The sequence below is a fragment of the Arvicanthis niloticus genome, chromosome 23 (assembly GCF_011762505.2).
Source record: "Arvicanthis niloticus isolate mArvNil1 chromosome 23, mArvNil1.pat.X, whole genome shotgun sequence".
Lineage (NCBI taxonomy): Eukaryota > Metazoa > Chordata > Mammalia > Rodentia > Muridae > Arvicanthis > Arvicanthis niloticus.
In genome coordinates, this window is record NC_133430.1 from 27,054,545 (window position 1) to 27,070,209 (window position 15,665).

Genomic DNA, 15,665 nt, shown 5'->3' on the forward strand with positions numbered 1-15,665 from the left:
TTCTAGATGTTCTAAGGAGTATTTCGGGATCAATACTAGGCCTGTGTTAGCTTCCCTCACTATTATTTCACTGAAGTGCTTTACTCAATGATAGATTATGATACGAGACCCATTACTCTTTCCAGAATATTCAGTTTTTACACATTTATAGACATTTGCAAAAAAAGAGATCACCATTGAAATCTAAGAAAACTACATTGTCACAGTGTGATTAAAATGGATACAAATCTATTTTAATTCAGTAAAATGGGGTGGCAGTTATACAATGAGCAAAAGTATTCTAACAAATCTTTAATAATGGGATTACTGAGTATTTTGCATACAGTGGGATGTAAGACAGTGGTAAACTTGCATGTAAATTTGATATTTGTCAAGCACGAAGCTGAGCTCTGTATACAATTCCATCTGGAGTGCTTCAGCAGTTGGACTGGGGTTTGTGCCTCATTACTGTTTGCTGTTTTTAAGTGTGAGCAAACACATTGGACTATTGCACTTAACCTGAGTTTGATCTCCTTAGTGTTTCTATGTGACTGAGCATAACAGTATTATTCTAATTGTTACCAAGGACTAAACTCACCCAGTGACAGGTGGAGCAGCAAAAAGAGTTGGGGTGTGGGTAAAAACAAATCTGTGGAACCCAAAATTTGGCATTTGGAAAAATGTATCTGTAGCAAACGTGTCCAACCTCTCTGAGGCTCTGCTGCACTGTAAAAGAATAAGATTAATATTTCTCTGCTAAAAAGAATAGGAATATTTCATCAAGTGCAGTCAAACACAGTGACTATGATGAAATCAGAATTTCAAATTCATCAGATTGTATACATCCATATATCTATCTATACCTATACCTATATGTATATCTAATCTATATCATCTATATCTATATATCTCTATATATGGAATTAGATATGTTAATTCTACTATCTATCTATCTATCTATCTATCTATCTATCTATCTATCTATCTATTGAGAGAATCCTTTCTATTGGTTCCTTCAGTATGAAAGGTGTGTATTTTCTACCTTATAGTTTACATTGTGTATGTCATGTCTAAGAAGGATAGCCAGAGATTGTTGACATTGTTCTAGGGAACCAAAGGATACAACTTACCCTCCACAGATGCTAAACTCTATCTGGTACTCAGGTATGTATAACTTAGGCACACCAGTGTGATTCTCATTGATCCTAGATTTCAGTCAAATAATAAATAGCATTTTCTTTCACTGCATGGAATTGTGGGTGGGGTACAAGATGGGGTAGCATGTTTTTCCTTCAAGACACACAGGTTTGAGTTTTGGATCTTCACATACTTGTTTATAATGTGGGAGATTTGGCAGAACCTAAAAAGACTCTATATACCTACTTGTAAAATGATTATTAAAAATAGCTCCTATCCTCAGGTCTATTGTATAGACTGATTCAATAACCCAGAGCAATGTGTGACCCTTTACTGCTCAGTATAAGAATCATCACTATCTCTTCATGCACTTTTCTTGCTCTTCCATTATCTAAAAGATCATTAAGTAAGGGAGCTATGTTTAATTTTCCGTTGTGTACCCATTGCCTAGTACAGATTCACACATTACATGTAGAATAAATATTTGTTAAATGGTGTGTGAATGCATAACTAAAGGGATGACTCTGTACAAATCCATTCTACTGATGGGGGTATAGAAATGCCAACAAAAAGATGCTATAGAGTTCTAATATTTAAAACAGTGGCATACGTTTTTATAACTCATTCTTAACTCATTGATAGTAGTTTATGTAATTCTTTTGTGTTTGATTTCTGTTGAATTGCCATTGTCTTCTTATATATCTATTCCCAAAGTCTTTTTATACAGCACTATGTATGTCCAATCTGCATTTGAGAATGGGACACAAAGCTGTCCAGGCTGACCCAAAGCATTAGGGACTTATAGGAGTCAGTGTAAAAAAAAAATGCATCTCACACAGAACATTGTAAATATTACTGTGAATCCAATCAAATCTATATTAACTCCAAGATTTGGAGATTAAAAATGCCTTCTTGTTCTTGCCTCACTCCATCCTTCCCTTCTGACACCCCTCCCGCAAACACACACAATCTTTAGCCTGTTGGAGTATTGATCCAAATTCTAGAAGACTTTATCTCTTTGCGATGAGCTGCAATATGATTATAATCGATTGAGCGATTCAAAGCATAGGCTTGTCTTAATTAATCTTTCTACTTCATAGAATTATAAAGGATATATACACATACATATGTGTAAGTATATACATATTTATATAGCCTTTTTCTTTTATAAAAAAATTTACTGTACCTTTTAGACTTTAAATAAGTAGAGAGAGACCCTAAAGCTTCATATAAAATGTAAACAGAAGTGAATACATTTGAAAACTTTGCCTATAAATAAGTCTAAGCTCTCATGTTAGTGTTGGAAAACATGGAATGTGGCCGAATCTAAAGTAAAGAACAAATAAGGACAGACAAATCATATCAGATTGTCGGGGTGGTAGTTCCAGATAGTCATGATTAAAGATTAATTTTAAATCATACATTCTAGAAGTTTTATTTACAACTAAATTGTAGCTTCTATGGAATAATAGCATCTTCTACAACAATTACTAAACTTAGATTTAGACCTACAGAGTATTTGATGATTGCTCTAATTGAGAAGAATGTCATATGGGTTATGATGTTTATATTCACAGGGATGCTACACGAGGAGCAAGGTGCTATTAGAATATTATGTCACATGATTTCAAACAAACATTATTTCCCCATAAATGTGATCTTCCTACATTTCCAATCATTGAGGCACTATTCCAAAGATGTGACTTAAAATATATACATAATATGTAGAATTGAAGAAACCTTGGAACTACCAAGATGGCTCAATTGGTTCAGTGAGCAAAGGCATTTGCTGCCAAACTTGACAGTCTGAATTCAATCTCTGGGACTACATATAATAGAAGAGAAAAGCTGACAATTGTAAGTTGTCTTCTGACCTTTATGTGTACAGCAGCACATGTATACATACATACATACATACATACATACACAGACACACAGACACACACACACATACACAATTACAATAACATTTTTGAAAAATAAATAATGTTACTCATATTTCTCATTAAATGATATTCAGAAGTAATCCTTAAATTTATATTATTTGTATCCTCAAGCTAATAGACTTATTCTATTTGACTTAGAATTTTAAAAAATACAGTATGCTTTTTCAATTTAGAAAATTCTATCTTCTCCTGTAAATTTCATGGCTTCCTAAAATTAATGAATAGCATAAGCCAAGCAGAGCTGTGTATCCTATGAAGTTCAACAAGTGTGTACAGCAAAATTATTCTTTTTTCTAACCAGCCTATAGACTAAAAGCACAACCTGTTCACAAGTGAATTGTGTATAAATAATGTCTATAGTTACTGTAATTGCTATCATATTATCTGTTATAAATCTTTATTATTATAACAAGCTCCATTTGTGTGTTATTTAACTCCTTTATAAGTAATCTTCAGTTATGTACTAGCTTAATGTCTTGGGGCAAATTTTCATATGTCAAATGTTAATATATTTCTTCTCCCTTGATCCCAAGTGTTTTAGCATCTGTATGATATCCTTCTTTATACATAAATTATATATAAAATAGTTATTATGAATATATATTATCTATATTCTTTTTATCTTGTGGGCAACTGTATTTTATTTTAACATTAGCAGATGTCTACAGTTCCCCTTTAAATGCTTATCATTTACTAACGGACATTTAAAGGAAGAGAAAGGCTCTAGGCATGATAGCAGTAATTGCATTTAACTTGCAAGATGCATAGCTATTTATCTTGTGACTAGAAATTCACTAAGGAGAAAGGTTTGTCTGATAAGACAAAAAATAAAAGACAAACATATAAAACATCCTTTCTCTACTTCCTCGAGCAAGACCACCAAGCAATAAAACAGACTTCCATTTAGTCAGGCTCCTCTTGCCTGTGTAGATAGAAAAGTAGGAGGGATAATAGGATCATAAAGGGAAAGTATCTTCCAAAGCCAAAAAATCCATCACGTGATATTAATAGAGGTAAACATCTTGGTAAACAGATAAGTGTTGATTTCTAGACTATGCAGAAATTTGAGATTTAGCTTTATAAAAAAATTCAGAAATTGCTTTTACAGAAAAAAATATTACAATTTGAAGATTCTAGTTAAAGCCAGAATTTCTGAGTATGCCGTAAAAATCTAGGGCATTCCAACCACAAGGTCCTGATTTGTGGAGCAGCATCTTCAGTCTCAAACCAAAACCAACATCTCTAGAGCCTTTGCTAAGCCATGAAGTAGAAACAAAGCCACTCCAGCTTGCCAGGTATTTCAGAGAGAGAAATGTGGCAGGGATTATCCTGTCTGTAATCTGGTGCAAGCATCATCTACCCCATTTTACTTCCTTGAAACAAAACCTTCATGGAGGAACTGTTTTTATAACTGTAGATTTTTAAAGGAAGGATGAATAAGCAAGATGAGAACTTACTTTTTTCCCAATCCTTTGCCTTTCTGGATAAATTTTAGTACATAAGATATTCTCGGACAGACAGACAGACAAACAAACAAACAAACAAACAAAGTGATACCCAACTGTGTCCAAAAGTGAGAAACTATACTTATTTGATACCTGTAAGTACAATACTCTCTCATGAGTGCACAGTAGAGTTAAGAAACATTGGAGAAGACCAGTAGTCTCAATCCACAATCTTAATTTTACAGATCATATAATCTTTTTTGTTTGGTTGGTTTGGTTTTGGATTTTGTTTTTGTTTTTTTTTATTTTGCTTTTTTGGTTTTCTTTTCTTTCTTTCTTTTTTTTTTTTTTTTTTTTTTTGGCCTTTTGTTTTTTTGGTCAGGTCTGTTGATGGATTTGCTCTATAATCATGTTGTCAGAGTATACAAATATAGCTTAAGAAAGGGTACACTGTCACTTCTGTTTAAGAAACACATCTCCAGCCGCACTCCTTTTGAAATTTCCTATATTAAATGTCAGCCTGGGCCATCATTTGTTTTTAATGGGAGAAAGTACACATACATAGACCCGAGGCACAGAGAAATTTCTTAACAGTGGAAACTTACTCGAGGTAGTAAGAGAAGAGTGAAGTTCAAAGGGACTCTTTGTTGAATAGTCAGATTCTAAAACCCTTGCTTTTACTCAGTACCCACTCTTGACTCTCCTGCAACTCCCTATATCAGATAGAGTTATTGGCCATGGTTGCAAAATACTACATAGTCTCAGAAGGTATGTCGGGGCACATGCTTATTATCCTATCAGTGAAATGGAAACTTTAATGGTAGAAAATAGGCAAGAGGAAGTAATACATGTTATACTCTGGTCCTGTATTATTTGTTAGAAGCTAACAAGGTCTAAGAGCTAGATGAAAAAAAATATATTTAAAGCATTTAGTTCCACAGGGCATAAAAATTTCACAAGAAAATAAAAACTTTAGAGCCTCAGTAATACTAGGCTCACTGAAAATACTGAGTGGTTGTCACATGTGATATGTGGCTGGCATATTGGGCAATGCTGATTGTAAATCCGCAACAAGATATTTTATGCATCCTAAATATCAATGATTATCAAATGTATTTCCATTAAAAATTCCCAATGCCTAGCCCAGAGTGCCTTGAGTTTTGGCTGTGCATATAGCACCTGTGAATCTTGTTAAAGGTAAATTTGAACTCAGGAGTGGATCCTGAAAGCCCGAATTTGAATGGATCCAAGGATTTGATGTTACTGTCCCATGGAGCACGTTAGACGTGAGACTGAGCACTGCCAGGCACTGTCATTTCATTTGCACAGGACTTTAATTTGCAGCTAAGTTGAGGGTAGCTTAACGTTTAAATATGCACGGAGCTGTTTATGCTCTGCAATCTACCAAAGACCAACTAGACCAAGCTGAAAATTATTTGACAAAAGAAACAAATCTTGCGAATCTTAAGTTAGTCTTGAAAGCTAGGGAAGAAAATTCTACAGTGCAGGTATTTAGAAGGTCTTGGTTGGACTGATTCATTGATATATTTTTGTCCCGCTTGAGGGATTTACATATGAGAGTGTTTTTAAAGGTAGTGAAGAATGAACAACATTCATTAAGTGAGCTTTGCTTCAGCCGTTCTTTTTATCTCTGTCGTCTTGAGTCCAAGTTCAAATATGGTGGCTTTCACTATCGATCACAATTACTTATTTTATTTTTAATTATTTTTTAATTTTTATTTCTGTTGTAGGACTTTATGAACAGTGCCCCCGCCCTGCCCCCTCCTCCTTGACCTGAAAGCAACACAAAATGTTGAATGGATGAGTGATCAGAGAGAGGTGGGGCTTGTTTTACTACATGCTGCCAATCTGGTAAGGCCTCAAATATTTGCAAGCAAAGCAAAGGAACAAACTTCTCCCCTCTGGCTATGAATTGATGACAACCTAAAGCCTAAGAAATTTCTTTATCTAATTAAGAGTTTATTTATAGTATTTATTTTAAACTCTTCAGACTCTTGGTAAGCAAACATGGGGTTCATCTGCACACAATCTCATATCTCCCCATAGCATTTAAGCTACAATAGGATGGGGAGGAATTGAAATACGTTTGAACGACCCTGTTATTAATTTAGTGATTCTTAGTCATGGATGATTTCACTCTGAAGTAAAGACGTTTAACACTGTAGAAACCTGCTACTGGCATACAGCGGATAAAAATCACACACGCTGCTCAGTGTCCTATGATGCTCCTGATAGCGTGTCTCTGAACCAACCGAAATGCACAACACTCACTTAGACCAAAAGGTCAGGAATATCAAAGGTCAGAAACACTACTACTGAAACTACTCCAGGCATGGATTACTCTTTCAGAAGATGTCTTATTTGTATATTACCAAAAGAGTGTAGCCATCAATAAAATAACAAGTCAGAAATAGTACAATGGGCAGGATGTTTGAGGTGGTATCGTGCAAGAATCAGAAATAAATCTTGATTTTTATCTTGTTCGACTGAGGCACTAGGCAAATTAGTTAGCCTCTCAGAGTTTGCTATGGTTTGAATGAGTGTCCAGTCACTAAAGGATTGGTCGCCTGGATGCTGTTATTAGAAGGTGGTGTGTGCTTTTTGTAAGTGTGTCCTTCTGAAAGGGCCTTGGACCAAAGTGTCTCTTCTTGGTTTCCCACCTAATGAGGGGAAAATTCTTCCATTATGTGACCTTCATTAGAAATTCCAAGCAAATGAGTCTTACTTAGGCTTGGACTGAAAATTCAAGAATTGTGAACCAAATAAACTTTCCTTATTAGTAAGCTAATCATTTTTTGTTAATTGCTTCAGATATTGAACATAACCTCCAGAAACATGAGCATCAATATGTGTTTTTTAATATTAGTTAATAGCCTCACATATTTCAGGATAGCAATAGAACACTGACTTATAGAACAATGATAAGGGTTTTAATTAACAGTACCTCAACTGAGTTGATATGTTATATTATGGAAAATCAAGGACATTTTGCTTTTTTTGTTGTTTGTTTGTTTTGTTTTGTTTTTTGAGACAGGATTTCTCTGTATAGCCCTGGCTGTCCTGGAACTCACTCTGTAGATCAGGCTGGCCTCGAACTCAGAAATCCGCCTGACTCTGCCTTCCAAGTACTGGGATTAAAGGTGTATGTCACCATTGCTCTCTTTAACTAACTCTTAGATGGGAAAATAGAAGTCCTGTTTATTTGGAACTTGCTTATCATTCATCCTTTCTGAAAGATCTAGCTGTCTCCTGAAAAGCTCTTAGGGTACCCATGACTAGATCCTGAAAACCCTGGTGGCATAATGGCCACCCACCCACATTTGAGAGTGGATCTTGAGCAATCATAGTCTACTCAGCCTCATGGGGCCAGGGACAGAGTGATGGCTAAAATTAATTCCCCATGTTCAACTCATCTTTCACCTCCCCTCCCTTGTCCTTACCATTGCATTGTGTAGAGAGAGCAATCAGAGGTTGTCTAAGGCAGGCACGTTTGTCAGTGTCTAGAGGATGGCTCTGAGCTCATTCTCCTTTCATTTCCCTCTCCTCTTCCTTAGCCTTTCTATTTCAGGTTCAAAGAAAGAAGTCACTTTTGAGTTCTGTCTCCCAGAATCAAGCGAGAGAAGATCCCAATTGCTGCAGAACTATTTCCATTTTGGATACTCAGTGATTCACAGAGAGTCAGGGCTGCAGGCTCCATGTCCTGCTGTGCTCTCAGTATTTCACAGTTGGATGTTTCAGTACAGGCAAGTAAACTCCTATAAATGACTGCAAAAAAAAATTCAAGAGCTGACCCATTCATCCTGTTATGTAGTTGACCCCTTCAGATGTGTTGGGCAGGAATGACTTCCAAAAGCGTGCCCTTAGAATAAGACAACTCAAGTGACTATTTGGTAGAAGCTACACTATATTAAACCATTGCCTCCTTAAAATACACATTATTCTCAGTTGGTCCATGAGAGTGCCTTACTGTCCTGAGGAGGACAACTTGGACCTGTGTGTGTTAAATATTTGCTTCCTTCCTTAAATGTAATTTTTCTGCCTCTCATCTCATGACAATTATATTGTGCGGTCACTAAAACTGCCCTTTATGGCAAGATACTCCTGAACCTTTCTTAATGTCTACTAATCGACTGATGTGGTCAATATAACAAAATATCTTGGAAAAAGAAGACAACATATCTTTAAACTAGATTGGTGTCTTTGTTGTTTGGTGCTCACACACACAGAGGTCATAGTGGCACTAAGTTTAAAATAAGCTACTTAAACATTTCAGTATTGTAGTAATGATTCCTTAAGTTTAGTTAAATGAATTTGTTCAATGTCATAAGAGAGAAATTAAGTTATTCAAGGTCCAAAGGATTCTTAGGAAGTTTTGGCAGATTTTTGAAATGTAATATTCTTTCATTATTATTCTACAAGAGTAGAAACTGAGTGTAATTGGGAGGAGCTAATTGGTCCGGATTTTGTCCTTCAGTTACTTTATGATTGTAGGATAGCAATGGTGCCTCCACCAGTGTCAGTGTTGATTTGAACTTGAGGATGGAAATATCTAGTTTATCTAACTCACAGGCTAGCAAATTGTCAAAATGAGTCATGCATAAAATTAGCACATCCGGTAATGTGGCTACCATTTATTACGTGCTTACATAGTTATATATCTTTTTGTCAAACATTTCCTATGTGTTCTTTTCACTAAACCTGGACATAACTCTAAAAGTATTGTTACATAGGCATTATCAGGACTGGACACTGGATGGGTGGTAAGACACTGTGCTCCATGGAAGGTCTGCAACTATACTGTCAGCCCTAAAAAAGAAAAAAAAATGGCACCTATGTGGAGAGCTAACCAAAAAACATGTATAAAGGAAATAAATGAGAATTTTTGAAGAAGGAATCTGATTCCCAACAGTAATCGGCAGAGGAGAAAAATTGAAACTGTTGGAAACTCTTATTCTTGTTTCATGGTTCAGTGTTATTGTATCTTGAGTTATATGTGGGGAAAGGCATCAAATACTACAAACCTTAGGGCATTTCAAGGTCTTAATCCAAATGCTTACAACATACAACTGACTAAAAAAAATAAATAAATAAAACAAGTTTTCAACTCATCAGGTGTCTCTAAGGTACACATTTCTAACTTCCAGGTTCTACCCTGCCCAATAATAACATTTATTACAACTAAATGAGAGTTACCAGTGATGATAATAGTCAACAGGAAAAGCACTGGCATTAAAGAAAGGTTTATTCTGCTCAGAAAGCCTATAGGAGGCAACCTGTAATTTAGAGCTAAAGACACAAAAAAGAGGTACACAGCAAGGGTCACTGGTATTCTTAGGTATCTCTGGCTTTTAAATGACCACCCAATGGCTTCTCATTGCTAGCAACACATTTGTTCATTCTCCACTGGCTCTGGGCAAGTGGTTAACATCAGTTTAGAAATCTTTGAAATTCTTAGCAGACATACAACAAACCCTAGAGCAGCAATTTTAGTGCCAATGTTAATATGCATGGAGAAAGGGGGGTGGATTTTTTTTTCCCTATGAACAAAAAATGAATGGCTTTTAATGTCTCTATTTCACTTTCTCTCCCCTCTTTTAGCCCACCATCACATCTCTGGACTTAAGCAAGAAAAAACTTGAAAATCAAGTCTATTAGTGTCCAAGGAATTTGGATGTTGATAAAAATTCACAGTAATCTCAGACTTCTTTCAAATCCTCAAAACAAGAAATGAAGTCATTTTCTTGTGAGAATCTAAGAAATACTAACAGAACTCCATCACTGCCTGACCTGGTTATTTGGGAATAAATCTAGGAATGACAGATACATGAGTAGATGAGGTAATTAATTAATTAATTAATTAATATATTTATTCCTTCAGTGCCTTGGGAGAATTATAGCCACAATTCTTAAAGGAGGAATAGGGAGAAACTGGATATAACGGAAGAGACGAGCAGTATACACTTACACTATTGATTGGCGTTTTAGAAATGTAATACTGATTCAAAGCATAAAATTGCAATCATTGCCTTTAAGCTATTGAGAAAATGTCTTGGGCCACAAGTATATGAGTTTACTGTGAATATTTCTTTTATGTATGATAATTAATTATAACCAAAATGCCCAGAATATTGGAAATGGAATTTAGGCTTCTTTATCACCATTTTCATCTCACTGTTGAGGAAGGGAGAGAAAATAGAGGCCAAAATTGGGGCATTTTGAGCATCAGACAGTGAGTTCCACATGCATTTCATTCACGTTAGTGACAAGTGCAATCTCCTGAGCTATTTTCCATCATCTCTCCATTAGGCTGCACCACAATTATGGAGTAAGAGTCTCTTGTTGGGTATTTAAGTTTACTTTTTGGTACTTTTATGGCCAGGGTTTGGGATTCTTGGTGGGAGACTTGAGAGATGAGAGAGAAAGCTAAGGGACTATTTGGATGAGTCCTTTTAAAGAAGTCAATCTCCTCCCTCCCTGCCCTTGATTCGCCATCTGGCTCTGGGAGTTTGCTGCTACAGATTCCAGGACTGTGAAATTTAAATGCATGATTAGCCCCTCCATCTCCCATGCCAGCGTGATTCCTAGGAAAAATCACTGCTAGGACCAGACTCTAAAGAGCAACACAGACTTAGTGGGAGTGAGGGAAAAGTACTTGGCTAATTCAAATAAATAAGGAAACTCTACCCTTGGTTTTTTTTCATTGCTCCCCTGAGTTAATGCTCATGAATTAAAGTTTAATAAACTTGCTGGTATATTCTTGCTGCCACCTCTTGCCATCTGTCCCTTCAACCACACCTAACAACCTAGCACCACACAGGCCAGATATAACATTCAGCATCCTGTGATTATCGACAATCCTCCACAACAAAGTTGACGGCCCTTCTTTCCTCTAGAAACCTTGTGATATTTATCTTCAGTATGAACCAGTCAGGAAGCATTGGTTTTAAAGTTTGCAAAAAACAAAACGTTCAATGCATACTTACTAAGTCTCCAGAAGGTTCCTACGCTGCTCTAATCCTAAAGAAGTAAATTTTTTCTCAGACAAAAAAAAAAATCATAGATGTATTCTTTGCCTACAATCTGATGATAATCATGGTAAATAATATCAAAAATTGGTGATCCTGGGAGGCCAAAGGGAAGATGTTACCTGTAGGATAATGTTCATTGACTGGCCAGTTGTCCACCTGAAGTGTGGCATTGCCCCCATTCCTGGTGAAACGCACCACATGGTATTTGCCATCGTTGACAGGGGTTCTCTCTTCTTTGATGGAGATGTCAACCGTGCCAATATTGAAGACAACTCCTATTTTCCCTTGTTCCTGTAATAAAGAAACACAAAGGGCATGATTGCCACTGACTACAGGGTTTACTCCCTTTAAAGTTCACCCTCCAACTAGCAATAAACTTGTAGCTGCCCAGAGGGAGCTGTCAGGAGGAAGTTAATAATACTATCCAATATTTCTCCACAGGCTTTCATCCTGAACATAACAAAAAAAAAAAAAAATAGAATAAAGCCACACAAAATGTTCTCACTGGCTACACAGTAGAAGTTACACCATTCAATGGCCTTTGATCAATATTGATGCTACTGTGGCAGAATTTCCCAACAGTGAGACAGGGTAATAAAAAGTTCATTTCTATGAGATGGATTGGTTTTTGTCTCCCAAGAGGTGTTAATACTACACTGAATCCTGAAGTATTTCACAATTTGGATTTAGGATCAAAGAAATACTATTAGCTTGCATGCACATTTTGGGGTAAGTCACTGCCAAGGAAGGGGAGGGGTAACGAAAGGTTATGAGTCAATGGCAGAGAATCCCTGATGATATTTTCTGCAGTTCTGAAGCACACTCAAATGGTACTTTGAGCAAAAGACAATGAAACTGAGCAGGAGTTTTTCAGACCTGGTGACTTCCCAGATTTGTAGCCCTATTGTTCAGTTAATCTAGAGATAAAATATTCATTCTGTCACTTATGCTATACAGTACAAGGCGACATCAATAGCTCAAGATGACTTTGGGGACAGGGAAATTGCAATGGCCTCTAGAAGAGGATCATTATGGCAATGAGCATGAAGACGGTGGAGACAACAATGGGGGTGGAGATGAGATCATCCATCTCCGGGGAAATGCCAGGAAACACTGAGCTGTACACAACAATGCTATTAAAACTCTTCCTCGTCCCATTAATAATTGGTTATGACTAAGCATTGGAACTGGTATTCATGATGAAATAAAATAAAATGAAAGCGGCTTTCCTGGTCAGATACAATCAGCTTCTTTAACCGTCTAGAAAAGCATAACAGCTCTGTGGAGTATCAGAAGGGATAGGGTAAGAGAGAAGGAGACTGTTTTGCTCTCTTCTGTAATTGTCTAGCCTATTGGCTATCAGCTGGGTACTTGATGGTAATAAAATTTAGTTGTCATTCTGACATTCCCAAGGCTGAGTCATAGAACTTTTTTTTCATCAGCTTTATTTTATCTACTATTTGTTTGTTTGAGAAGTAGAAGGGGGAAGAACAAGGAAAGGGAAATGGAGAAAGGAAGAATGGTGTACTTAAAGATCAGAATCCATATTATTTAAGTTCTAGAAAATATTTATGGATGCTCAGATTTAGTATTTATCTATCCTTACACCTACCCACCTACCTATGCATCCATCTTTTCACTCCATCCATCCATCCATCCATCCATCCATCCATCCATCCATATGTATTGAGTCAGCCAGCCACCCATTTATCCATCCATCCATTTATTCAATATATAAAGGTAATATTAATACCCAGTATTATAAATTAGGATTTCTTGTGGGGTAGACACTGGTTTTCATAATTTTTGGTACAGTTCATTTAATTTCCCAGGAAGTATGTTTCCCTCAACTTGATATTTATCTTTTTTTGTCTCTTACTATGTAGATGCATCTCAAAGCTGATTGAGAAAAAATATTTAAAAAAAAAAAAAAAAAAAAAAAAAAAAAAAAAACAGTACCCAAAAGTCCTTATCTTTGAAATGAATGATGTAGACCGACTGATGCCTCATTTTCAGCACTCATGAAAGCAGATCCAGGATGGGCATTGTTGCTTCCTTTGTGTTCAAAGAGCATGCTCTGGGATATGCACTGTTGCCTGCATTTCTCATTTTTTAAAACCTACAAAAAGTGTACCAATGCCGCCAACATGTTAACTAAGCAGACTCAATTCCAAAACCTCTGTTTATTGGTATCATTATGATCTTGGATTTGTTTTGATTGGTTTTGTTTGTCTATGTTAAACAATATACTTAGCATGGAGAATTATGTATGGAAAGGGGAATATGATGATAGGGTCTTTGTTGCAATGTTCATGCCCATAATAAATAATATGATTCATTTCATCCGATTTATTTGCTCCTCGGGGAATTTGGAAATGACATTACTTATGTGCTCTGTATCAGAGAGGTGGCATTCATTATTCATTTTTTAAGGAAGTGGGAATGAATGAGTAGGTGGGTGTTCATGCCCTCATAGAAAAATAAGCAAGGCTATAAAAGCCTGAATCATCGTACGCTTACAAAATGACAGAACTGGATGAGTTAAGAAACCACAACTGAAGCCATTACTCCTCTGCCCACCCTACAAATGTAGGCTGTTTATTGCACTGTGTTTTTTCCATGAGAAACTACTACATAAATCCTGTATGCATGAAAAAGCCTGCAGTGATTCAGTTCACCTCTGAGTCACTAGTTAATCATAGATGGAGAACAGTATTTAGTGTTCTAAATGGAACAGAGATCTTAGTGCTATGAAGCTTTCAATGACAGGAGGCAAAGGACAATTCTGGCTCATTGAGTTAGTTGACCAACAAGATATATTCTTGGGAGGATTTTCTGCAAGATCCATAATAGATTCAGGAAAAAAATTTTAATCTCTGTCAGAATAAATATTTGGTCCTTAGGTGTCACACATTTGCCACTAGAATCTGGATTTTTAAAAGGTCTTCTTAGTCCTGTTAGCACATTGTCAAGTGCAATGTAGACCCTCACTCAGATGTTTCTCTTTGCTTCCCACAGAGGTAAATGTAGCTGTGCTAGACCTCAGATGTGCTCTCTTTATTTGCAGTCATAAGATTTCATTATCATCACCTCCTTGTAATTTGTCATGGGACCACGGTGGCATTATAATCCATGGCTAACTGCTTAGTTTCAGTTCATTAGTGGTCATGGAAGCCTTGTGGCAAATACCCATATAGTTGCCCAGGCTTGAATATATAATATGCAGCTTCCATGAAAAAATAAACGCCTGTGGTCCATGTGTCTACAGAAGGAATGAAGTGGAGGATAAACACATTAGCTTCGCATCATTCCCCCCTGACCTTGAGGCAGCTTACTTAACTATTCTGAACCCAGTTTTTTAAAATAATGCACTGTGGGGCAAGAAGCTTCCTTTAACATTCTTCAAAGGACTATTACAATGAATAATATTGCTCATGTGATAAATCCTGTTGTACTTATTTCTCTCTTTTACTAATGTGTATGTGTGCATATGTGTGCATTTAGGTGTGTTCTCAGAGTGTAGAAGCTAGAAGACAGCCTCAGCTATTTTCTTTGATACAGAGCCCCTCATTGGCCTGGAGGTTATCAATCAGGCTATATTTACTGGCTGGTGGGCACCAGAGATGTTAGTCCCTTTTGCCTCCCAATCACTGTGGTTACAGAAATATGCTACTATGGCTGGCTTTTTACATGGATGCTAGGCATTACATCCAGGCCTATAAGGCAAGTACTCTATTAACTGAGCCATCCCAACAGCCCATATAATAGAACAAATATATAAAAATAAGAGGAATGGATGGAATCAGAAGAGACTGCATAGTAAGTCATTTGCCCATAAAAACAAATTATCTGTCATTGTTAGAGAATTCAGTAGGATGACCATGAATGGGTTTTAGCACAGTACAGTAAAATAACAGCACTGGCTCCTAAAAATGTATGACCTTTGTCTCTTATTTTTAAAGGGGCTTATAATAAGAAGGAAAGACAAATTTCTGTCTCTGAAGACTGTTGTGTGGATTACATGTGACGCATCTGCCACATGGCTTTGCATACTTTCAGCCTGCAATATGTCAGTCCTTTCTCTTCTTGTTAGTATAATTGAAAGTAGT

At 36.5% G+C, this 15,665-nt stretch overlaps 1 protein-coding gene across 50 annotated transcripts in view; it reads right to left on the bottom strand.

Annotated features, from left to right (window-relative positions):
• The window catches only part of Nrxn3 (neurexin 3), a 1,548,305-nt gene that overhangs the window by 154,148 nt on the left and 1,378,492 nt on the right, over positions 1–15,665 (bottom strand). For all 50 annotated transcript variants that reach the window (XR_013106667.1, XR_013106666.1, XR_013106665.1 and 47 more), the window contains one exon: positions 11,676–11,847. Coding sequence is in view for 47 of the 50 variants with exons in the window: in XM_076921537.1 (XP_076777652.1) it covers positions 11,676–11,847 (172 nt within the window). In the remaining 3 variants the exon portion in view is untranslated. The remainder of the gene's footprint in view (positions 1–11,675; positions 11,848–15,665) is intronic.